Below are 24,541 nucleotides of genomic sequence, written 5' to 3'. Positions count from 1 at the left end.
TCTGACTTTAATAAGCCTTGAGTGTTGGGCCATTCTAATCACTAACCCCTTGCTGTTAAGAACACTCTCCTCCTGTTCCCTTTCCTGTGGTTGAACAAACAGCTGGGGTAAAGATAACCAGGGGCCTGGAGTCAGCGTTGACCCTGAGTCTTCATTGGGGAAGGAGATGTCCTGCAAAGCAGGGTCCCTGTGTCATGTCATGTCATGAGGTAGAGAAGCTTCTTAGTTGTTGTAGTCACGTCTCCCGTCTTGAAAAGAGTGGGCTGCCTGGTCTACATAGCAAATTCCAGGTTAGTTCTTCCTTCCCCGCCCCCAATTCCAGGCAAGATCCTTCTTGGCACCTCCATTCCTGATGAGGATAAAATTGAATTGAGGCTCGGGGCGTGGAACTACAGTCACAGAGATCGGGTTGGGACGTTGGCCCCGATAAACCTGTAGCCTGTTTTCCAGCAAGGCTTACCTTGAACTTGAAGTCATCGTGGCTGGTGGAGCCTTTCATGGTGAATGACTGGGAAAAGCTAGGGAAGAAGCCAAGAAAGTTTAGGACCATGCTAGTTACACTCTTTCTCTCTAGGACTTAGACATCTGGGACCCAAAGAGACTGCAAATCCAAGTTCAGCCCTGGGGCCCTATGGCGACCCCTCCTCCACCCCCACCCCCACCCCCACCCCCAGTGCATGGTGTGAGGCAGCCTCTGACTCGCTGCTTGAAAACTCACCTCCCCTCAGAGAACTCCGAAACTTCCTCATCGGTGCTTGCATAGCCGTTCTCTGAGGGAGGGAGGGAAGGAAAGAAGGAGGTTGAGAGACCCCATCAGAGAATGGGGAAAGGAGACATGGCCTCCCTCTGGCACCTCCCAGTAGGCTCAGACCAAGGCTTCTGAGGTAATCCCGAGGCAGGGGAACTTCCTTATCCTTATGCATACCATGTTGCACATTGTAGATGAGGGCCTGCAGCTCGGGGTGCGCCTCGGCCTTCTCACGCAAAGCGTCTAGGAGCAGGTGGTTCTGGGAAGAGCCTGTCATGTCTGTCTGTCTTAGTCGTCCTTCTAGCAGCCGGATCTGGGCTTCCTTCTGTGCTACTTGAAGTCCCTGCAGGCCAAGAACAAAGCTTGGGCTTACTCTTTCCACTCTGTGGTTGATGCTATAGCCCCTAGATTCCTATATACACATTGGCGACTGTTACCTTAGCATATACTCTGTTATTCATAAGCACAAGTCCCAACCTCTGTTACCTCAAAATGTGACTGTACTTGGAGACAGGTCCTTTAGAGCGGGAGCCAGGATGGTATGAGGTCATAGGGTGGTCCCTAATATAGTATGACTGGTGTCCTTATAATAGATCATGACAAGCTACACAGAAGATCATGTCAAGACATGGGGAGGATACAATGGCCAGGGAGGGAGGCTACAGGAAAAACCACCCTTCTGACACTTGGATCTTAGACATAGTAAAGCCCTTTTGCACCAGCCACTCTGTCTGCGACATTTTATCAATGTCAAACAACCCTCGAACATCAACACAGTACCCTAAGACATAAGCAACACTGAGGGGCAACTGAGGGTTCGGCTAAGAGTCAGGCAGGGTGGCCTCCCAACTTCTTTCCAGTTAACTATATGTACACTGGCTGGTGTCTGTCCCCAAGATTCAGGTCCTAGGACAGAAGGAAACATATTCACTGGCCACTGATTAAGGAGAAGGGCCCAAAAGACTTGTGACGTTCTGGTAGGCAGAGGGTGGAATGTAACTTTTGTTTCCTGTTCCCCGATTCCTAATGTATACACTTCTCCCTCTGCCTCCAACAGACCCAAGCCCAGTCCTGCCCTGGACGCACCTGGGCCAGGACACCCTTAACTGAAGCTCTGTCGTGTGCCAAGCCCCTACGTGCAGCTGTACAACCAGCTACAAGTTCTGTATTGTCAACGTTTGGCTTTTATAGTCGCAGAACTTGAGGCTTGCAGATTCAGTAGCTTGTCCCAGCCTGTGAATGACGCAGGTGGGAAGGAGCCAAACCCGTGGACTTCACTACCAGGGTATGCGATGCCTGTCTCGTGCCAGGAGAGCTGCCAGCTCACCTTGTCAATGGACGCCTTGAGGAAGTTGTCTAGCAGTAGGCGGGCTTCAGCCAGAGAGCAGGAGCTAATGACCACTGATGTGTCTGTTGAGTCCAGCTCCTCCTTTGAGAGCAAAAAGCAGACACTGCATCACACACGGCTGTCCACACATTCAGGGCTCCCAGCCCACCCCAGCCAGGTCGGGTCCTAGGGGTACCTTGGTCTCCTCCAGCTGCACGATGGTGGCTTGGCAGTCAGTGATGCTGTCGTTGATGTAGTCAATATTGGCTGCCAACACGTCGATCTCCTCAGCCAGCTCCTGTAGCCCCTTCTCCTCCTCTGGGCTCTCAGCCTGCAGGCGCTCCCGCTTCCTCCGCAGTGCCTCCTGGAGGAGGAAGAGCTCCTCCCTTTTCTGGAAATGGGGTGGGGAAGGAGATAGTGACAGAAGATGCATCTCAGGCACAGCGGCTGCCCACAACTCCTACACCAAGCCGCCCACCTGTCTGGGGTTGTCCAGAGGTCAGAAGAGGCACGAGGAGCAGAGAGTGGGGGACAGGAAGGAGTGAGGAGCCAGAGAAGTGACTGTGATGGGACATGTGGAGCATGGGGTGGGAGAGATGGGGAGGTAGGTCCCACCTTTATGAGACGCTCCATATCAGCCTCCAGGTTGACGATGGTCATTCTCTGCATGACAATGTCAATGATCCTCCGTTCCAGGGACTGCCATTTGAGTCTCGCAGCCTTACTGAAGCTTTGGCTGGCTCCCTTCTTTTGGAACTTTTTCCTGGGAGGCAGAGGCAAAGGGGCTTTGGCTGACTGCTCTGAACCTCTCGCTGCAGCTCTCCTGAGGCCCCTCCCCAGAGCTGGAAGCAGACAGCCCAGGCACCGACCTTCCCACATCCTCCCCCTGGTCCTGCCCACAGGGCACTCAGACTCCTCACCTGGCTGGGCGGCTGCCATTGACAGTGGCGGTAGGGTGGTCTCCCAGGAAGTGGTTGATTTTTCGGTTCCACTGACGCACTATGCTGGAGACGGAGCGGGCTCCCGACTCAGCCTCAGACGAGGTGGTGCTGGCAGACACCTCAGCCCCCGAATCCATATTGGGGGGCTTCAATCCTACACGCCCGGCCACTCGCTCAGACATGGGCTTTGCCAGGCGCCTCAGTGCAGAAACCTGGGGATAGTGGGGACAAGAAGAGGGGAACCCAGTGGGCGAGGAGGCCTGGAGGGACAGGAAGCCTGGAATGAGAATAGAGCCTATTGGTGAGAATAGAGGCAGCTCTGTGCAGGCCTAGCTTGGGGCTATAAAGAGACAAGATGTCTGTGATGTAAAATAAACAAAATCCTCTGTCTGTCTGTCTGTCTGTCTGTCTGTCTGTCTGTCTGTCTGTCTGTCTTTTATGGGTATGTGTCCATGTGCATCCAGATGTGCAAGTACATGTGTTCCCAAGGATGTGGAGTGCCTTGCTCTATTGTCGTTCCTCTTATGTCTCTCAGTGTCTCCCAATGACCCTACGGCTCATCCATTCGCTAGACTGGCTGGCCAGCAAGCTCTGGTAGCCACCTGTCTTGACCATGCCCCAGTTGTTAATGTAGGTGTTGGGGGTTCAAACACAGGTCCTTGTGCTTAAGTGGTAAGTAATTTCCTGACTAGGCCATCTCTCTAGCCCTTTTCACTCTTTTGTAAATGACCAGCTAGGCGCTCAGGATGAGATGTGAATTCTGCCCTCTAGGCACAGCTGATTGGTTCAGAAGCCATTTCTCACTGGGTGCTACAAATTGGTAAGGCTATGTTCACTGAATGAAAAAAGTTCCAGTCCACAAGTATGGGGTCTCTCCCCTCCCCCACACACTGCAGAGGAGAGCAAACATCAGAACCAGGGCTGCCTATTGAGAGCACTCACCTCCTGGGTTTTTCTCCTCAGAACTATTTCCTGCTGGCGCTTCTGAGATTCCAGGGCCCGTATCTGAAACTGAAAGAAAAGGGTTGGGCCACCTTCAGCCACCAACAGCAATCTTTTTTTGAGGGGTGGGGGAGAGGTTTGAGACAGGGTTTCTCCATGTAGCCCTGGTTGTCCTGGAACTCACTCACTCTGTAGATGAGGCTGGCCTTGAACTCAGAGATCCACCTGCCTCTGCCTCTGCCTCAGCCTCAAGTGCTGAGAGTAAAGGTGTGTACAACCATGTTCTGTCCAGACAGGAATCGGGACAGGGTGGGCAGCTCTGTAGCTGAAGGCTCTAGATTTTCTTGTGTGGGGTGATTCTCACACAGCCAAACTATAGATAAAATGGTACCCAGAGTCACACCCTTCTACCAGGGGTGGCCATGAGGAATTCCTGCCCACAAGGACAATTCTCTTGGTCTCATCTCCTACCATGAACATGAATCTGAACTAGAGGCCCAGTCTTCCTATTTCTTCCAGGCCTGGAGCTCTATGTGTTTGATTTTTGCTGGTGACTTTGGCCAAATTCTTGCCCTTTTCTGGACTCAAATTATCTTCTTGGACATGTAGGGCTTGGGACAGAAGCCAACAGTGGCTCTGCCTTTCTGATGGGCTGTACTCTGCTCCAAGTGTGGCTCTTGTCGCTTGGAACAGTAGGAACTGGGAAGGAAGAAGGATAACCGGTGGCTGAAAGCTCCCAGAGGCCTCTCACCTCCTGCCTCCGTTGCTCCTTCTTGAGCTGAGCAATCTCCCGGTTCCTCTTGGTCTCCACCAGTCGCCGCCGCTGCTGCTCCTCACGCATTTGCTTCATGAGGGCTACCTGGGGTGGCAGAGGTAACGGAGGTGAAGCAGGGCCGGGCAGGAGTGGCCCATATGCCCCAGTCAGTAGCTGGAAGTGGAGGCACCGGCCAGAAGAGTGGTCTTCTAGGCAGACCTTCCTGGGGGTCTGAACATAAGGCTTCCTTCCCACTCATCCTCAGGGGCTAAGATATATTTATACACCGACAAGCTGCTAAAGAACTGCCCTGACCACTTACAGTCGTCTATCCTAGCCCCCATCCTCAGCCTGGCTGAAGATTCCAGGGCCGATCTCAAAGTGACAGTGGCATAATGAGAGCTGTCCACATGGCAGGCCCCGTCTTTATAACACCCATATGAGAAAGACATCTCTCCTGTTTTATAAAGAAAGAAATGAGCTTTTGAGACAAAATGACTAACAGTCACAGAGCTAGGAATGGCTGGCTAGACTTGGAGCCTGGATCATCTTAACTTCCCAACTCCAGGCTCATCCGTATGACCTGCAAGTGTGGCTGCATCCATCGGTCCAGGGAGGTGGGTGAGTGAGTACTCTCCAGGCACAGGAGAGTGCTGAAATGGACCTTGGGACTGAGACAGCGCTGCTCAGCTGTTCTAAGACAGGAGACTATGCTGGCCTGCCAGAAGAGCCCGAAGCTATGGGCCTCGCCCAGTTAAGATCCCGAAGACACAGGCTCTGGTTGTAGTCTTTGGCTGATCCTCTTTCTATCTATCTAGTGAAGAATCGGGGATGGGGGGCCCTGTTAGGGCACCTCTGGGATAATCTCAGGCTCTTTCTTTTTTATTTGTAGACCTGGTATACTGGCTGGTTTTGTGTCAAACTGACACAAGCTGGAGTCATCACAGAGAAAGGAACTTCAGTGGAGGAAACACCTCTGTGAGATCCAGCTGTAAGGCATTTTCTCAATTAGTGATCAAGGGTGGGAGGCCCATTGTGAGTGGTGCCATCCCTGAGCTGGTAGTCCCGGGTTCTATAAGAAAGCAAGCTGAGCAAGCCAGGGGAAGCAAGCCAGTAAGAAACATCCTTCCATGGCCTCTGCATCAACTCCTGCTTCCTGACCTGCTTGAATTTCAGTCCTGACTTCCTTTGGTGATGAACAGCAGTGTCAAAGTGTAAGCTGAATAAACCCTTTCCTCCCCAACTGCTTCTTGCTCATGATGTCTGTGCAGGAATAGAAACCCTGACTAAGACACCTGGGATCACAAGAATGTAGTCAGGTGGGCAGAGCTAAGATGAAGAGTCTCAGAGTCCAAGAACAAGGAACATGCACATGTGTGAATTCTTCTGTCTTTTGTACCATGTCTTGAGTATTTGGTTGTTTTTTCCAAGTTTCAGAACCCCATGAGAGTGTTCCTCTGTGAGCTTTGTCATATCCACTCAAGACGAGAGCTGGCTAAGGAGAGATTGGAACTACCCTGAAGAGGCACCAGTAAGAGGTTGGGGTTGGGGAATGGGGATACATGGACAGATGGATGGACGGACGGACGGATGATGGGGCATGAACTAAGACAAGCATGTCAAAGTTGCCCAGGTCACAGTGAACTACAGACAGCCTGGGGATAAAGCTCATTACCAAAGGCCCCAGAGGCCCCAGAGATCTATGGGTATTTGAATTCCAGTGCCATTTACTGTCAATGGCTTCATGTCTACAGGGCAGAAGCACTGAAGTCGAAAGGGAACATGGGACTCTTTGGGGCCATGCTAAGCGGATCTCAGCAAGGTAGAGATTCAGCAGATAAAGGCTCTGGGCCTGCTTAGGGACAGAGCCTGCCTAGGTACAGTTCCATTTCCTTTAAACTGGATAACTGCCTTTCCTGTGCACACTGGTCAGCAGGAGTCAGGACAGCAGTGAAGACACAGCTACTAACAGGTCCTGAGTCCCCAAGGGGAAACCGCCTTTGCCAGGCTTTGTTAGGGGGTCTAGACCCAGAGCCTATTAGCCCAGGGCTGTGGAGAACTGAAAGACAACAGAAGCTAAGGACCAGGGCAGGAAGATCCAAGGGCGATAAAGGATATTCACAGGCAAGGATCTGTGAGCCCTAGGCAAGAGCTGAAACCTCCCAGATACCAGATACCAGAAGTTCAAGATCTCAGCTGCCAACATCAATAGAGTAGGTCCTACAGACTGTGCCCTGTGGGTTGTGTCAAGGTAGAAAAGGGAGCCTAGAGCCACCAAGAACACACACCAGCTTGGAACATCAAGGGCAGAATTTGCATCCCAACACTACACCCTGGTAACAGGAACTTCCTGCCCTGAGCCACCAATCTCCACAAACACAATGAGAGCTGGCCTTGCTGCCCATTATTACTATGATTAGAGGCAAGGCCTGTACCAAATGAGGCTTCAGGCTTCCTTGTGCAGACAGGAGGCAACTGTAGTACAGCTTCCCAACACAGGGGGCAGCAATGAGCAGGGTGTCTGCAATGAACCCAGTACTGGGATGAGGTTGCTAGGAGGCTGCGCGTGGCTGGGGCAGGATTGGGTCACGTGATGCTGTGTGTTTAGTGGACGATCCTCACGTAAGAGCGGTGATGATATTCAACGTGGAATACGGATTCTACGACACGGTATGGGTCCCTAGGCCCCACTCTTCATACCGTCTGCCTACCTTGGCCTTCTTCATCTCAGCTACCTCCGCTTGCAGCTTCTTCAGCTCCCTTTCATAGCGAGACTGGTTTTTGAGTAGCCTGGCGTGCTCTTTCTGAGCAGCCTGTAGCTTCTGCAGGTCCCGGTTCATCTCCCGCAGTCTCTTCTCATAATCCGCCTTTATCTTGTTGGCTTTCTCCTCCGTGTAGCACTCCATAGTGCCTGAGGACAGTAGAAAACAGGGTCAGAGTCACGGGCTCCCACTATACATGGGCTTACTGGGGGAGATGGGCGCTGGGGTCTGATTTTACAGTTGACCCCTCCCCTGATCCTGCTTCTTCATTTGAGCAATAAGGTCATGGGTTCAAAGCTGCCCTAACTTTCCTGCTCTTACATTCAGTGTAGTATTTTCAGACTGAGGCTTCGGTCCCTGGAAAGGCGGTGCCAGCAGGAAGTGGAGCGTTAACAAGAGCCGCTGTGGTGGAACTACAGCGGGAGTAAGCTGGCACCTCACCCAGACTCCCCCACCTGAACTGGGACCACACATCGAAGCCTGAGCAAGACCACCCCAACTTCCAGCTCTCACTCCATCTCAGAAAACCTCATTGCCTCCTGCCTGAGGTAGGCATCCTGAGATGGCTCTCTTATCCCCTAGGCCTCCTGAGTCAGCCTCTAAGATACCTGAGCCCAACCACATCTTACCACTGGTCCAACATGCCTTCTAAGCATCCACTTTAATCCTCTCACACAATTGCAAGAATGATGTTTTAAAAATGCTTTTCAGCTTCTTGTGTTCTCTCTCTCTCTCTCTCTCTCTCTCTCTCTCTCTCTCTCTCTCTCTCTCCACCCTTACTCCCTTACTTACTTGCTGCTAAGCCCACTGATCTCAACTCTCTGAGGCAAGGTGACATATTACAATGACAGACATGGCCTGTTCTCCGACTAGTCTAGACCACCATTCTACCAACATGCCAGGGACCTAGCTGCCTCGGGGCCTTCACAGCTTCTGTTCCCTCTATCTGGAATGTTCTTTCCAGTGCTGCTTCTGTTTGTGACACACCACGAAAGAGCCTGACTTACTTACTCTTTCAAGTCTTACTCCAAGGTCACTCACCTTCTCTGTGTACCCTTCCATGCCCTGCCTAGCTCACCCCATCCGTAACCTCCCTGTCCCCTCCCCTTGCCATATCAAAAAAAAAAAAAAAAGAAAAGAAAAAAAGATACTTAGGAGTGCCATCCCTGATAGCAATCCTGCTTTATGCTGTCACCTGTGCCAGAGCGTGCACTCTAGGAGAGGGGTTTTACACACTAAGACAATTCTAGTCCCTAGAATAACACCTGCTCTATAATACCCGTTCAGCTAATATTTGCTTAATAAAGTGGATGAGGAAATGAATCACTAGCTCAGAGGGCTGCAGAGCAGTAGAAAAAGACACAGTTTGGGAAGTCTTATAAACTGAATATAGAAGTGGGGGGTTGGGAGGTATCTTAGTACAGGCCTAGGGAGATAAAGGATTGGAGATTTTAACATATAAGATGGAGAGAGAGAGAGAGAGAGAGAGAGAGAGAGAGAGAGAGAGAGAGAGAGAGGCATAGTGGCAACTGTCTGTGCTGTCTGTCTATAGTTCTACCACCAAGGAGGCTGAGGCAGAAAAATTGCTACAAGTTCAAGGCCAGCCTGGGCTACATGGCAAGACTCTGTCTCAAAAAAGGGGTGGTCGAGCTGTCAAGGTGGCTCGGCATAGAAAGGCACTCGCTGCCAAGCCTGATGACCAACGTTCAATCCCCGGGACCTGGACGGTGGAAGGAGAGAATGAGGAGGTGACAAGAATTCTTCTTGTATGCAAGTTGTCCTCTGGCCTTTACGTGTCTGCTACGTCACATTAGCATTTGCGCACACACATGCACACATACACATACATGCACACGCCCCAAATGTAATTTTAAAACAAAAGTAGCAGAGAAGCTGGGTGAGACACAAGAACTTTTTAACTACGGGCCAAAGGTCATGGTGCTTCGCTCAGAGGTCCCAGTGCACGAGGCCAGGCATTACTGGGACCATGGGGGGTGTCTTTGGACAAGACAGGGGGTCAGGGAGGAGGGGCGTGGCTCTGGCCTCACTGAGGTTCTGGAGCACGCGGTCACGCTCCAGCTGCGTATCCCGGATCTTGTTCTGCAGCAGAATGAGCTTCTCCTCGTACTGGTGCTTGAGCGTCTGCAGCCGCCGCTGGCTGTTCTCCAGCTCATCGATGAGCTTCTGCTTGATCTCGATCTCACATGTCAGGTCCGCCAGGTCGGCCTGGAAGTTTACTTCTGCCGAATCAGACAGAGCCAGACTCAGCCCCAGGCCAGGGGCAGGGGCAAGGGAGCAGACGAGACAGTTTGAGTGTGGTGGGTGGGCATCCTTTGGTCAGCAGTGACTAATCAGTGACCAGGAAGGGAGGCAGAATACTGCCGGGTGAGGCAATACATTTGATGAGCAGCCTCGGAAATACACAGACGGGCTCGGGAGTTTGGAGGGAGTCCTAACACCCTTCCTACTGTGATGAGCTCATAGGCCTATGCCACCATGACTGATGACATGGGACCGCTTGGGTGGGGGAGGGTAAAGTGGCAACAGAGCACCCCGGGAGGGGTGAGGGTGAGAGAGGACAGACAACAGGACAGAGCTGAAGGACAGATATCTCCACATTGAAGGAGGGGGTCTTGACATCAGCCAAAGCCATTCAAATGCCCTGTCTCTGAATCCACCAAAGTGGGTCAGGGATCTCTCTGAGCATGCTCAGTGGTGATTCAGGGGAGCCTAATACCTTTGCCCAAGGTAGTAGTGAGCACTGGATTCCTCAAGCCTTCTGAAGGCTCGGCCTAAGCACAGTGGTGGGCACGAAAGGAGAGCTAATACTCCCCCGACCCCCATTATTTGTCATTACTATTGCTTTTCTTGGCTTCTCATTTAGGATTCTGAGGCCTGTCTAGACAAGCGGTTTCTAAGCACTCTGGCAGGCCTGACCCCACCCCAGGTCCATCTGGATTTCTCCTTGGGAAGCCCAGGTCTGATCAGGAGTCCCACCATGGGGACTGGCCGCAAACATCTCATCTCCCCAGCCCCAGCCCCAGCCCCAGCCCCAGCCCCAGCCCCAGCCCCAGCCCCAGCCCCAGCCCACGCACCCTTTTCTTCCGGGTCGGAGTCTGAGTCTACCAGGCTCTCTTCACTGCCCGAGTCTTCATCCTCATCCTCACGCCCTTCCTCCTCCTCACAGCCACTTTCATCTCGCTCTTCTTCCTCCTAGGCACAAAGCACCCGGCCTGGTGAGACGGGAGCCCCGAGGCAGAGGCTGGGACAGGCACAAGACCTCAGGGGTGGGAGCTAGCCGTACCCTCCTCTGGGAGACCATCCGCTCCTGGCAGGCTGGGCACAGCCCTTGTGGAGGATGCTCAGGCTAGCGTCATCCATTTGGGATGAGGCAAAGGCCCAAGGGATGGAGTTCACCATGGCAACAAGTCAGCATTACCAAGAAATTCAAGGATCAACTAAAGGCAACTCCCTGCCCCACCCCCAATAACACCGGCAGAGTCTCTACCCCATCATGGACTTGCCGGTGAGCCCGTGGAAGACCAGGGTGGTCCTCACCTCCTCAGCCTCGTTCTCATCCGTCTCCTCACTGTTTTCCGCCTGGAGTTTTGCCCTCTTTTTGAAGGCTTCTTTCTCTGGGCTGCTTTGGAAGGAAAGTGAAGCCAGATTAGGGACCAATACCATTCTCTAGCAGGAGCGCTGTAGAGAATGGCCCTTTTCCGGCATCCACCCCCTCCCCTGCTCTATCCCCTGAAATTGACCTTGGTGGAGATAGACTCGAAAAAGGCTAGAGAGGTATCTTTCCTCCAAATTGAGTACAAGCTTGAGAAATTCCCAAGCGTTACTGGTGATGCCCTGGGAGTGGAGTAGGAGTGGCCCTCTCACACATGGGGTAGGGAGCAGTCTTCCCAGATGGTGTTGCGGGGGTCACCTTCAAATGTTCTGACTGTCAGGGGAGGAGGTAACGTCCCACTCACCTCTTCCTCCGCTGCCTGACCTCCTTCTTTTTCAGCCGCTCCAGGTCTTGCTTAGCCCTGCGGATCACTTCAGAAGCATCTTCTATGGAGGTGGCGGGGCTGCCGCCAAAGGCTGGACCTGCTGGAGATGCTCCCAGGGAGTAGGGATTCCGAGCGGAAGCCCGGGAGAGGCTTCTGCGGAGGGACTCATTCATAGCCTCACTCTCCAGGAGCTTTGTTCTGTGTGGACAGAGTGGGTGGGTGGGGCCAGGTGAGTCATATAAAATTGGCCTGGTCAAGTCCAGCCAGCCTGCTCCTACTGGACAGGCTTACTCACCGTAGCTCCTCAATCTCCCGGATGTAGTTCTGGATCAGAGCACCAATGGCCTCATTGCCATCACCTAGACGGAGAAGACGACAGGTACAATGAAGAAAGCGGGTGATAACAGAAAGGACTGGGGCTGTCACTCTAAGACTTGCACGAGCCTCCAGTGCAAGCTTACCCAGGCATCTCCATAAGGGAATCTACATGAAGTGAATACTTGAACATGACCAGAGTTGTATGCAAGCACTGTTGGATAATGGCATGACACTGGAAACAATCTAAACACCCATCAGTAGAGGCTGTTCAATAAATTATTCACCATCACAGATGGACCGTCATGCCTTCGTTTAAAAATTAAGTGGCTTTGGATATGAAGATTTATAAGACATGCTGCTAAATGAAAAAAGGAAGTCATAAAATAGAAAGTATGATCTCATATAGAGAAAATGCAATGCATATTCACACACGTACACATGATATATCTAAATGCATTTATACTCAAAACAAATGTGCTGAGAACGCGTGGGAAAACACACTCAGTGGCTCAGGAAGGATTCTTCTGGAAGCAGAGAGGATGTGGGTGGAGGATCTGCTGAGGGGCTTTTCATCCTTTTCTTAATGTACTGTGTACCTCTTACATGTTTAAGAGGAAGGCGGTGCGTGTGTCATGCTAAATTGCTGGAGAAATGCGTAAGTAAATGAAATGATCTGTGCATTGGCTTATTGCCATAGCCTGCTGGATACCAAGGGTGGGTGGGTGGGGGACACATGGTTGCTCTGAGCTAGTCTGCCGTACCCCAACTCACCGGCCTTGGCCAGAAGCAGGTTGGCCTCCTGGCTCATGAGTTGTGTGACCCGGTTGTTGATGGCATCAATGGCTTCCTGCATGGCCTTCACTCGGAGCCGCAGCGCCCCATTCTCCTTCTGTAGCATGGCGTTCTCCCGGAACAGGTCGCTGTAGCCCTCCGTGCCATCCTCCCCAATCACTCGCTTGCCCTGGGATGGAGACAGGAACGCTAGTCCAAGTGACAAAACCCTACGGGGCCAGTCAATTGGCATCCATGGGTGAGTCAGCCTGGGTGTAAGACAACAAGGAGTGGTGGGCCCTGCAGTGGAGAAAAGTCACAGTGTAAAAGACGCAGCCACTCTTTTGATATCTCTGCTCTCTCATGTTTTACCATCTGCCTTACAGCTGAAGCAGTGACCGTGTATCACGTCACCAAGACATTGGACTTACAGAGTTGTCCATTGTATAAGTACAAAGTTAAATGTTATAAATTGATGAATATCACCTTTTAAAATCCTCCCTCTATTTTTTTCCCCCCCACAGATGTTACTATACTCCCTGCTTAGGCAAAGAAGAGAGACCTATTATAAGGGTAAAATTCGGTGCAGAATTTGCCACCACCTATTTCACTGAGGGCTCACTGGGAGCTCATGCCTTATAATCTCAGTGCCTGAAGTTTGCCTTGATCCTAACTATCCGTGTTCTGAGTTACCAGAAGGAGGTCTGCGGCCCTCGTTTGCTTGCCAACAGGCTATGACTGTAAACGTACAGCTTGTTTGTGTGTGAATTGTGAGATTTCTTCATATAATAAATCATGACACTGCTACTCACTCCAGCCAACTTAGTGCCAGTTGCCAGCAGAGACAAATTTTCCACAGATGTTGAGACTTCCTGACTTTCCGATGAGTTGTCAAGTACAAACCCACCCATCTGTGTGCCGGATTCAGACCAGGTGCTACCAGTGGGTGACGTCAGCCTCGGATATTAGAATTAGATATGCCCCTCAAAGCGCCCATTTTCCTCCTTTCTACGGTATTTTTTTTTTTTTAATTGTTTGCTCTCTACCCAGAATGCCTGCTGGCCTCCTTCTGCTGCTATCTCATTTGTCTTTCAAAATCTGCACGCACGCCCCTTCCATAAAGCCCCGCCCCCCCAACACCGCCACCGCAAGTAGGCCAACTCCTCTGCTGCTGCAACACACTGGGCAACACCTATGTCCCCAGTGTCAATGACTCCTCCACAGTGGGGCAGTCTCATCTATTCCAGCGCAATACACACTGTGGACAACAAAAAGCCCCCGGGAAGCACTGTCCCTCGACCAAACACCCATGCTACCCAGCCAGGGTGTTCAGGGTCTTACACCGTGTATTCTAAGCCTAGATAGCTCAGCCTGAACTGGTTTTGCCATAAAACCCATTCCTGGGACCCACATCGGATGCACAGCGATGCCTAACAGACATGAGGATGGATGGGTGCTGCAAAGTTGGGAGGCCTCCTCAGAATCTGGTTGTGGGATGCTACAGGGCAGGGTGTGGAGCAGGGCATCGGCTCCTCGTGGGCGGCTCCTCTCGGGCAGCGGGGGCCCGAGGTGAGGGAGTGCTTACAGCTTTGTATTCCATCAGCTCCATCTGCAGGCGTGCGATCTCAGCTCGCAGGGCGCTGATCTGCTGGCTGGTCTTATCCTGGTTCACCACCACTTTGTTTTTGATGTTGCGAGCCCGATTGGCATATTTGAGAGTGTTAAGTGTCTCCATGAAGTCCCGATCCGAGGGGCTCACACAGGCGATCATGATGGTCTGGCTAAGAGTGGAACCAGGTTGGGTGAGGACAAAGGACAAAGCCAGACCCAGAAGCACTATTCCACAGCTGAGGTTCTGCTTCACCAGGACCCTCCTCCCTGCAATTTAACACTTAAAGGACCTGGGATGTGGGACCCTGGGCCACCTCGCTAAGATCTTCCATAGCAAGAGAAGAAAACTCTTGAAAACAGTTAACCAGGGTGACGCCCAATGACAGAATCCTCTGCTTGGAGACAAAGGTGTGTTATGGCCTCTCTGTTGACCTGGTACTACCGTTTCTTGACTCATTGGACTATATGGCTACTTTACCTAGTCACAAGTCACTGAACCAACCCCTCCTAGTTTCTGCCTCTGAGTCTGCAGCCTAGGCTGAGAAGGTCACCTTTTCCTGGGAGTCAGGACCTCAGCCTATGTCCATGCTCTGCATCCAGGAACTTCCCCACCTTCTGTTATCAAATACCTGTTGCCTCCAAGAGAGTCCTGGAGCAGCCGAGTGAGCTTGGAGTCCCTGTAAGGCACGTGCACGACCTTCTTGCTCTGGTCCCCCAAGGCGCTGATCACATTGCCCAAGGCCAGCTGTGGGAGAAAGAGCCTGAGCTCAAGAGTCACACAAGGAAGGCAGCAAGCGCAACACTCAGGCTCCTTGGTTGGTTCATAGACTGATCTGATAAACTGAGGCCTGAGCCAACAGGGTCCTTTGGGTGCTCCAGTCAGTAGCTAGAAGCCCAAAGAGAATGACTGGGCAGCCTTTGAAGCATATGGCCTGTCTTAGTCTGTGCCATCTGACTCCTGGGGCTGGTAACTCTCAGTGTACCTACCAGACCACAGTTGATGGAGATGCCCTCTTTGGCCCGTTCACCGGTGGCCCCTGTCCGCTTCAGCCGCTCTGAGCCAGCCAAGTCCACGAAGTGAAACTTAGCGGTGAGTGTCTCATACTCAGTGCCTGTAGGGGCGGCTCCATCCGGAAGCCCAGTCACCGTCTCATTCACCTGCAGCAGAAGGTGACATCCGGCTCACTCAAACCCTACCTCCTGTTCCTCTGCTAGCCTTCCGCCCCACAGTACCACCATCCAGGAGAGTGAGGATAGCTTGCACAGCAGCAACCCTCATGGGTGCTCAGCGCCTGAGAACAGACACTACTCGGACACACTAACATTACTCTTGTCTCTCTCCACTGCATAGATGAGACGAGAGGCTAGAGAGAAATAAAAACTGAGAGATAGAGGCAGGCCCCACCTCTGGAGTTCTAGCCTACCCCCATGTTTGTTCTTCCTGTCCCTGAGACGTCCCTAGAGCACGTAGCTCCTGGGCCCTCAAGAGCACCTCACCAGGTCAGGCTGGGCACACACGCGCATCTGGCACAGGTGGATGGTGAAGATGGCATGGGATCGGGAGCTCTGTACATTCATCTGGGTGCTGGCTGTGGTGCGTGACAGGGCGCCCTGCTTCAGGCACTGGATCAGCTGGGGACAGACACAGAGGAAAGGACTCAGGCCCCACGTGCTGTAGGGCTCTGGCCTTTAAAGACGCCCACATATGAGATGCTCACCTCCTCCTGGGAGTTGATCAGGCGAGAAGTGACACCTGTGGTATAGATGCCACCGCTGGCATCCTCGTGGATCTTGATGTTGGACCTGCGGTGGCGGGCATCGGGGTCACGGGTGCTGTCAAACAGGTCAAGGATCTCTTCGTTGTAGAGCTGTGATGGAGAGGAAAGCATGGCTGGGGTCATGTGGTACACGCCCGAGCCCTGAGAACATCTCAATTTGCTGAAGTGGAAACAATTTAAAGTGCAATTTAACTTGCTGAACCCTGGTCCTCCAAGCAGTGCTATTCGGTGGCTGCACATGCTGCTCTACTCCCCCAAGGAACAGCATCCAGCGGCTCTCAGCTCCAAGGGGAGGCTGAGGACAAGGATGAAGGATGCAGGTCCTAGGTGTTAAAGGATGGGGAAGCCACAGTCTGAATTGAAAGGATCTCATCATTATTGCCAGGCTGGCAGAGATGGCACGAGGCTGTGATTCCAGATGAAGGAAGACAAAGCTTGAAGAGACCAAGGAGACAGTGCCCTGAGCACTGAAGCTCTGATCGCCGTGGTGCCTGGCATAAAAGTGATGGCAACTTCAGACGAGGGACGAATGGCTGGGTGCCTTGCCCGATGCCCAGGAGCAGAGTGCAAGAACGGACATTGTGGCCCAGCCTTCTGGAAGACCATTGTGCCAGTCCATTTCTGATGGTGTCTGCCGAGGTGATTCCTGGGGTCAGAATATTGGAACTGTGGGAATTCAACTGCAGAAAGGCTATGATGTCATAAGCCAGTGGAAGAGATGGGATGGGGTGGGGTGGGAGAAGGGCAGCAGCCAAGATCTATGGAGACAGAGAGGGGGCACTGCAGCCCTCAGACATCCGAGGCTTTTTGATGACCTTAAGGGGACAAAAATACCCCACAGGAAGGGGAAGAGGAAACAGAAGGAAGAGATGGAGGAGACAGAGTTTCATGGAGTCTGTGTGTCTTGTATTGGTATAGACACACTGCATCAGTTAACCCCTTGTGGTGCAAAAGCCTCAGCCCTGTTCATCCCTCTGAGGGTCAACAAGATTCAGGAAAAGCATCAGGTTTGGGAGGTAAGAGAGTAGGGTGGCTCCAAACCCATTAAACACACCAGTGCCGGGCTCCTTGGTAGAGGAAACTAGATGCTGAGAATCAGAACTACATGACCACATGTTTCATCTGCCTGGCCAGGTTCCTGTGACTTCTCCCAAGAAGACCATCTCCAGGACAGAGCCTATATTTACAGAACTGCTGACTTTCCAGCACAGCCCAAATGTTAAAGAGCCCAGAGATCCCCTCGTGCACTTCCCAAAGCTCATGGCTGCGCAGTTCAGGCTGATACCTCCTAAAGCTGGCAGACGAGATGCAGGAGAGCCCCTGCTGTACTGAGAGGCCAGGACGCATCTCAGCTCAAAAGTACAGATAGGTACTTAGGGGGCAGAGGAAGGGCCACATGAGGGCCAGAGACAGAAGCAGGGTTCTAGTCATGTGCAAGGGTCAGGCTTCCATGCCAGACTTACTAGCCCCTAAGGAGAGAGAGATGTCAAGCCCACTTTGCCAATGAAGTTCAGACTTCAACGTGACCAGACCAGGGCCAGAATCAGCCAACATCTGAGATCCTAGGCCCCATCAGAAGCAGGAAACATTTCAGCTACCACGTGTTTCTGTAGCCCTAGCTTAGACACTCTCAGAAGCAGGACACTCATCTCCTGTAGATAACTCCACGGTTCCCTAAGCTTGTTTCTCTATACTGGTGGGGGCTCCAGCTTCCATGGTCTTAGGTTCCGACACATCTCCCTCCCGACCACCCTCCAGGGCCACAGTACCTCCAGGAATTGGGCACTGACTTTGAACTCAGGCCCGGTCACACCCTGCTCCTGTGCCCGCCGCTTGCGTTCGTCGATGCCCCTGAAGAGATGTGCAATGGCCCTTGGGATGATGCCCTGCTCTTCTTCTGACGTCACTGTGTCAAAGCCGGTGCCCATAGTATATGTCTTCCCAGCCCCTGTCTGCACGGGCAAAGACAGAGTACAGGTGGTAACTGGTCCCCTCTGGGGCACCAGAAGCCTCGGTTTGGACCAAATCCTCTTACCCATTACCTCTAGACCAGTGAACCTATTCTATTCCAGAGACAAACCCTGTAGAATTCCCTGATGAAAGTCTGCTTCTGCTAACCAGCCATGCAGCCATGACTCAGAAGCCAGACAAAAGCACATAACTGGGCCTTGAGTGACTGCTCTCTTGTGGGCCTATCTCTCACACTGGGTGGAGGGAGACTGAGGTCGACATGCTCACTGGTTTGGGTAGGCATGGCTTACCTGTCCATAGGCTAGTACTGTGGCATTATAGCCCTCAAAGCAGCCTTCGATGAGTTTGCTCACACAGGTCGAATAGATTTGCTCCTGCCAGGTGTCCAGGTCAAAGACAAAGTCATAGGTGAAGGCCTTGTCCTTCCCCAGCAGGACCTGGGGCTCTCCAGGGGTAACGGAGGTACAGATGTGACAGCCTTCAATCTTCTCCTTTGATAGCTGGGGCCGGATCCTGCTCGGGGTGGAAAGAGCCCTGGCTCAGGACCAACTGGGTAGAAGTGACAGATCATGCTCTGTATAATTCTGTTTGTTTACCCCACAAGCCAGGAAAGGAAGGAGGATAGGAAGCCCCAGGGAATGGCTTCAGTAACACATATGCATAGCGCCCAAGCCAGTAGTAGCTAACACTGATTGAACACTTGATACCCTGAATGTACGGTAAGGATGTTCTCTATAAACTAATTCATGTGCTCTTCGATATGAGGTATCTATCTGCCTGATTGTCCAGCTGAGGCTGAGAATGTCCCGGTGAGTACCCCAAGGTTGCACACCAGAGAGTGAAGGGGCCAAACCTGGGCAAAGGCATACCACCACCAACCGCCACAACCCCTGACCCCCAGAGGCCTGGAAGTCAGTACCCCTCTTGCAAGGAGGTGATGGCTAGCCCATTCTGGAGAGATACAGCTTAGGGCCAAGGCTGGAGAGAGAAGGACAGGACAGGCAGCACCCCACGACTCCGGACCACATTCTTCTGAGCCAGTCTGGGAGAAGGCTAGAACAGAGGCAGAGGTCTGTGGAGGCTACAAGGGTCTTTGATGCGGCAACCACCTTCCCAGGTGCCAGGGCTCTGTGGCGCTCTCAGACACAAGTGTTGGTTCTTTCCAGGAACTGAAGGACCAACCCAAACACAACTAAAGCAGCCTGGGTCAAGTGGAAAGTACCCCGCCGAGGCAGCGAGTGGGGCCACGGGGTTGCTCTACATCCCAGATACTGGTTCAGAGGGGGAGTCCCTATGTGGAGGACAAGTGGCATCAGTCCCGAGTGGGGAGCCAGCCATGGGCGAAAATTGTCTCCATCCATCCACCCCCCATTCCCTTTTCTAAGCTGCGTCACCGGGATGAAGTCCCCATGGCAACCAAGCATGAGTCAGTAAGCATGCGTGTGCAAGGACTGGCAGAAAGTATGCTTCAGACATCCCAAAGCAAGAGTGGGGGTAGGCTCTATGGCCGTGGACTCACACTAGTGGCCCCGTCGGCTGTGCACTTACAATGAACTGCTCGTCAGGCCCCTCTCTAAGCCAACATTTACCATGAGAAGAAATGACCACCAGGGTCCGGGGCAAGTGCCCAGTGATGGCCCAGAGGTGCCCACTGATGGCCCAGAGATGCCTCACTGCAGACCCTAGCACCTTTAAATCACCATCATGTCCTTGTCCCAGTTGCTTCTTCCCCCAAAGACCCACTCAGAGCCGTCAGCTGGGTGAGAAGCACCCAAGCCACCCCTCTCTGCTGTGGATAAGGACTGGGGAGGGGCAGGTGTCTGGGGGAGGGGTGGGGACTCGGGCAAAACTCTATCCATCTGTGGGAGTCTGGCATTTTTTCAGGAGTGTTTCCATTGAGGTGTAAACAGTCACTTTAGTGAGTGACTCTCTCCAGAAAGGAATGGAAGCCCGAAGAAGTCCCCACTCTTACCTAACTGTTAAGAGCTGTACCGGGACAGGAGCCCAGCGTCCTAGCCTTTCACCTGTTCACCTGAACTGGTTTCTGACAGAAAGAGCAAAACTGATTCTTGGTCATTCTCTCTGGACCTTCAGACCAGAAGCTTTTCTCTCCCCCTCTCCCAACCCCCATCCCAGGCTGCTATGCCGACTTCCACTTCCGCCCTGACCACTGCTGCTGACCCACACAGGGCTCACCACCTCATGCCAGGCCAGGCCTATGAACTGAGGCTTCTTAACTCTTGACCTCACAACACCCCCCCCCGGGAGGCCTTTACTAGTGTCCAGTAGACAGATAAGGAAGTTGGGATGGTGTCATTCAGAGTCACAGACAGTGAGGAGCCATTTCAAGCCCAGGCAGGCTGAATGTGCTAGCCCTTCCTTAACCCTGCAGTACACACATTGCTACTGAGGACCAGGGACTAGAGAGTGAAGGGGAGCCTCAGACACCAGGAGAGCATGGGCAGCTGCCGAGAGCGAGGCATGGCATAGCATGGAAAGGATAGCTTTGGCTCTGCCCTGGGGCTGCAGGGACCTAAAGCCGGATACTTCCTCCCAGAGCACGTGGGTGCTTTCTGGTGAATTGAGGGGACATGGCGGCAGCCTGGGAGGCCTCTCTAACTACGTAGGCAGCATGAGCTTCTGAAGACACCCTCCCCACCACGTGGCAGCCTGTGATGGGATTTCTGGATCCAGTTCAAATACCATTTAATTACTGCAGGCAGATGGCAATGCCGGCGATTGGAGAAGATTGAATCAATGTCCCCAGAGGCCGAGAGAGCAGGCCCTGTTATCAGAGCCCTCCCAAGGTCTTCAGTAGCCACTCGCCAGAGCTTCCAAGGGGGCAGCAAAGAAGAGTGTCGGGGAGAGCAGTCTGGGAGGGTATACATAGGGTCAGCCAGGCCTTTAGGGACCAAGGGTTGTGGGGTCTCCCTGGGATTATTTTTTCAGTTCCACGCATCAGAGAGCCATCTAGCTTCTTGCTAGCCTATTCAAAACACCAGGATGCAGGAGAAGTGGGTACGTCACTAATTCTCAGAACAACTGATCTGAACAAGGTACAGTGTGTGTCAGTCTTGTGGATGAGGGGCTGTGGGAGCAAGCAAAGGAGGAAGATCTCACAGACATTCCCGTGGGGGGGGGGGTGTAGTAGGCCAGCCAGTGTCCACCATCGCTTTGCCTTTGTAGTGTATGGGCTAGGGTATTAATCCCCACTTCCCAGCAGGAACCAAGCCTACATCACTCAGGTAGTGAGGAACAAGGCTGGCATTCAATCTCTCCTCAGACTGAGACTAGAGCCTCTCTCCTATATCCCTCGATGCTTCCTCTAAAGACCCCACCCCCACAGTGCTACTGACTTCCTCCCCTGTGCCACCATCAGAGCTGGCTTGCACGCCCCATGTCCATTCAGGCAGCACCAAGCAGGGAACCGGGCTGCCCTGCCCTGGAGGACACAGTGTCATGTGACAACTGAGCTCATCTCTGGTGCCTGGTGGAGATTTGGAGATTCTGTCCTGTGTCTCACAGCCCAAGCCTCAGCCTGCACTTGGGTTATATAGATCCAGGTGGTCTTAGCTTTTTAAGGACTGCACACACACCCCCCTCCACAGCCTCTTCCGTTGGTCCCACTTTGGATGAGGTCACTTCTGTGGGTTGTCCTCAAAATGGCAGTGACCTACAGACGGGAGAAGTTTCTCTTTATAGCGGGACGGGCACAGATGGCAGCCACTCAAGCGGTGTCCTTCCCAATGGCACGGAAGAAGGGGTCAGGGGTCAGTTGCCAGGTTCTTCCATCTGTACCATGGGCCCCTGAGAACTACCAACTATACCAGGACTGGGAAGAGGCAAGTGGGGGACGGCACCTTAAGCACAGAACCTGAGAAGGCAAGAAAGACTATCTTAGGAACTGGATATGCCACTCCTAGGTACATCCCAGAGGGAATCAAATGTCACCACGGAGACGCCTGCACACCCATGTTCACTACAGTTTTTTTTTTTTTTCCAAAACAGCAAGGTTATGGATATTAACCCATCTGATCATCAGTCGATCAATAGCTTTAAAAAAAATGTATAATGCAATAGAATACTATTCTGCCATTGCCAAGAGTGAATTGTGTTATTTGCAGGAAATGGATTAATGATCCAAAAGGTTGCCAAGTTGGACCCAGGAAATCCAGTCACGTTTTCTTTCATATGTAGTATTTAAACTTAAAAATAAGACTCGAAGGGGAAAGGGAGACCAGAGGCCAGGAGGAAACAGGAACATAAAAGGGTGGTGGGTGTAAGATCAAGTACATGAGACAGGCATATTGAAACCCATCACTGAATGATCAGAATATACCCTAAAATAGAAAATCTGGAAGCGGAAAGATGCAACATTTAAATTGGCACACTATGACCCGCAAGCCAGTTGCCTATTATCAATGAAGGCTGGTAGCCTAACTGTGAATCTCACAGCAGATCCTCTATCCTTTCTTTCCACCCTGTTGGGAGGGATGACCAAGGGCTCCTCTCCGAAAGCCCTCCTCCCCCGGAATCTTGCTGAACAGAGCCGGACTATTCGCCATTTGGCAAACGGCAGGCAGGGTGGCGCAGCCAAGGCTTTTCAGAGGCAGGATCTGGCACCGTGGCTGAGGTCACCACGCTTCCTCCGCTCACAAGCGAACAGTGGCTGGCGTGATGTGGGCGGCTGCCTCCACCCCCGCAGCGCTGAGCCACAGCCGAGAGACTTAAAGGCGGGCGAGGCGGGGACAAAGGCAGCCAGCCGGAGCCTAGGGCCGCGGGAAGAGCTGAGCTCAGCGGTTCTTTGGCTCATCAGGAGCAGGACTGAGCCGTAGCAAGTGAAGGGCAGAGGACACAGCGAGGAGGCAGGCCAGGGGCTGCTGAGAGACTGCCAAGGGCAAAACTCGCTTTCTGTAGAGCGTAATAGCTAGGTGAACCTTGGTTCGTGCCAGAGACCCAACAGTCGCCACCAAAGTTTAGGAGGAGCCTCACCTTAGGGCCTCTAGTGACGTCACACAAAGGCAGCCAATCACCCCTCCCAGAAGCTCCGCCCAGTGATTTTGGGCTCCTAGGGGGTTGGCTGTGTTTTTTTTTTTTTTTTTTTTTTGGTAAAACTAGTCCCACCTACTCAGCTAGCGGCTAGGTATCTCCCAGGGTTCCTAACCGTCTTTCCCCTACTCTTTACACAAGATCTCCAAGGGTGCAGCGTTTTACACTTAAAGACTTTCTGCTGATGAAAAGTAACAGGCGGTGACATTAAAATAACCAAGAGCGGTTCCAAAGCCAGAAGCTTTTTTTTTTTAAAAGNATTTATGTTTGTATGTATGTGTGTATGGATGTATGCATGCATGTGATAAACCTGTGAAGGTGTGTGTATGGCAGGATGCACATGTGGATGCCAGAGGACAACCACTGGAATCTATTTCTTCCACTATTTGGGTCCTGGGAATTTATGTTATCAGATTTAGCATCAAGTACTTTTACAGTCTGAGCTATCTCTCTGTTCCTTAGCGATAGGTTATTTCTCTGCCAGAGAAATGAGACAGTTCAAGCCGGATTAGAATATATTAAAGGCAGGTTTATTGGGAAGCTGCTCTAGGGTGAGTTCACTGGCCCCAACCAAGGCCAGGGAGGGAAGTCACCATGGGGAGTGGAGGAGGGGGAAAGAGAAAGGGCAAGAGAAGGGAAGGAGAGAGGGAAGAGGGAGACCAAAGGAAGGGGACAGGGAGGGGAAGGAGGGAGAGGGAGAGAACATGTGTGCAAAATGTCTGGATTATATAAGGAAGAGCCTCCTGAAGGAAGGGTCTGGAAAGTTCAGGGTGGGGGGCAGGGTGTGCCAGTTAGGAACTGAGGGGTGCTGGGAGAACTTGAAGGCCAGGTCTGCTTTGTTATGTAAAATATGCACCTGGGTCCCTCGTCCCAGGCAGGGTCCAAACCAAACACTTAGAAGCTACATAAGGATGACACTGAGACTGACACCTAATGTCCTTTCTTTGCTGAGGCCTTACCTGGAACTCATTTCACCCAGTACAACAGACATCAGTACTTAGGGGTGAGACAACTTCCTGATAGATACCATCCATCACTTTGCCCATTGTAGGTCACCACAGTATAGTATATCACATAGTCTATGAAGAGCAATTTGTCTCTCTCCTGTTCTGAGCTCAAGGTCATTTAACTGATAAGGAACAAGGCTGTCTTTACCCAAGATTTGTGCAAAATTAGCATGCACACAATCACTCGCTGGTGTAAGATTTGCACCGAGAGACACTCTCCCCAGATCTACCAGAGACCTGGTCTAGAGTTACCCCTCAGATGGCCACAATAATCAACATAGAGCCTTCAGAAGGAAATTCATGGGGGCTAAAAGCATGTCTGTTTTGTTGTAAGGAGTCCTTTCTGGGATCTTGAGAAGGGGCCCTTGGGGGCTGGTGGGAGAGCTTCAGAGGGACCATAAAGGACTCTTATCACCCAGCATCTGGCTGTACTGGCTCCTCCTCGTGTCCAGTCTGAATCCCCATGCCTAGCTCCAACCACAGGTGGTGGGGCAGAGGGAAAGGCCAGCTGCTGTCTTCTTCGTGGTACGTGTTTGGCTCATGGAGGCAAGAGACACAGAAGGG

The 24,541-nt window shown here is 52.3% G+C and overlaps 1 protein-coding gene across 7 annotated transcripts in view; it reads right to left on the bottom strand.

Moving 5' to 3' along the window:
• Kif21b (kinesin family member 21B) overlaps window positions 1-24,541 on the bottom strand; it is a 44,458-nt gene that overhangs the window by 12,607 nt on the left and 7,310 nt on the right. For 4 of the 7 annotated variants that reach the window (XR_003843871.1, XR_003843873.1, XM_021197216.2 and 1 more), the window contains exons 2-24: window positions 18,212-18,434; window positions 17,720-17,902; window positions 15,891-16,040; window positions 15,670-15,804; window positions 15,160-15,330; window positions 14,802-14,917; window positions 14,147-14,342; window positions 12,562-12,751; window positions 11,768-11,831; window positions 11,452-11,670; window positions 11,033-11,114; window positions 10,570-10,687; window positions 9,523-9,714; window positions 7,424-7,623; window positions 4,710-4,817; window positions 3,959-4,027; window positions 2,996-3,228; window positions 2,691-2,838; window positions 2,272-2,466; window positions 2,076-2,177; window positions 926-1,091; window positions 719-770; window positions 461-518 (exon numbers count right to left, since the gene is read on the bottom strand). Coding sequence is in view for 3 of the 7 variants with exons in the window: in XM_021197216.2 (XP_021052875.1) it covers window positions 461-518; window positions 719-770; window positions 926-1,091; window positions 2,076-2,177; window positions 2,272-2,466; window positions 2,691-2,838; window positions 2,996-3,228; window positions 3,959-4,027; window positions 4,710-4,817; window positions 7,424-7,623; window positions 9,523-9,714; window positions 10,570-10,687; window positions 11,033-11,114; window positions 11,452-11,670; window positions 11,768-11,831; window positions 12,562-12,751; window positions 14,147-14,342; window positions 14,802-14,917; window positions 15,160-15,330; window positions 15,670-15,804; window positions 15,891-16,040; window positions 17,720-17,902; window positions 18,212-18,434 (3,370 nt within the window). In the remaining 4 variants the exon portion in view is untranslated. Of the gene's footprint in view, window positions 1-460; window positions 519-718; window positions 771-925; window positions 1,092-2,075; window positions 2,178-2,271; window positions 2,467-2,690; window positions 2,839-2,995; window positions 3,229-3,958; window positions 4,028-4,709; window positions 4,818-7,423; window positions 7,624-9,522; window positions 9,715-10,569; window positions 10,688-11,032; window positions 11,118-11,451; window positions 11,671-11,767; window positions 11,832-12,561; window positions 12,752-14,146; window positions 14,343-14,801; window positions 14,918-15,159; window positions 15,331-15,669; window positions 15,805-15,890; window positions 16,041-17,719; window positions 17,903-18,211; window positions 18,435-24,541 lie in introns of all 7 variants that reach the window. The other 3 variants (XR_003843870.1, XR_003843872.1, XM_029538629.1) reach the window with 1 other exon arrangement.

Source organism: Mus pahari, chromosome 5, assembly GCF_900095145.1.
Source record: "Mus pahari chromosome 5, PAHARI_EIJ_v1.1, whole genome shotgun sequence".
In the NCBI taxonomy this organism is placed as follows: Eukaryota; Metazoa; Chordata; class Mammalia; order Rodentia; family Muridae; genus Mus; species Mus pahari.
Note: the sequence above shows the minus strand (reverse complement) of the source record. Positions and strands in the feature narration are given on the sequence as shown.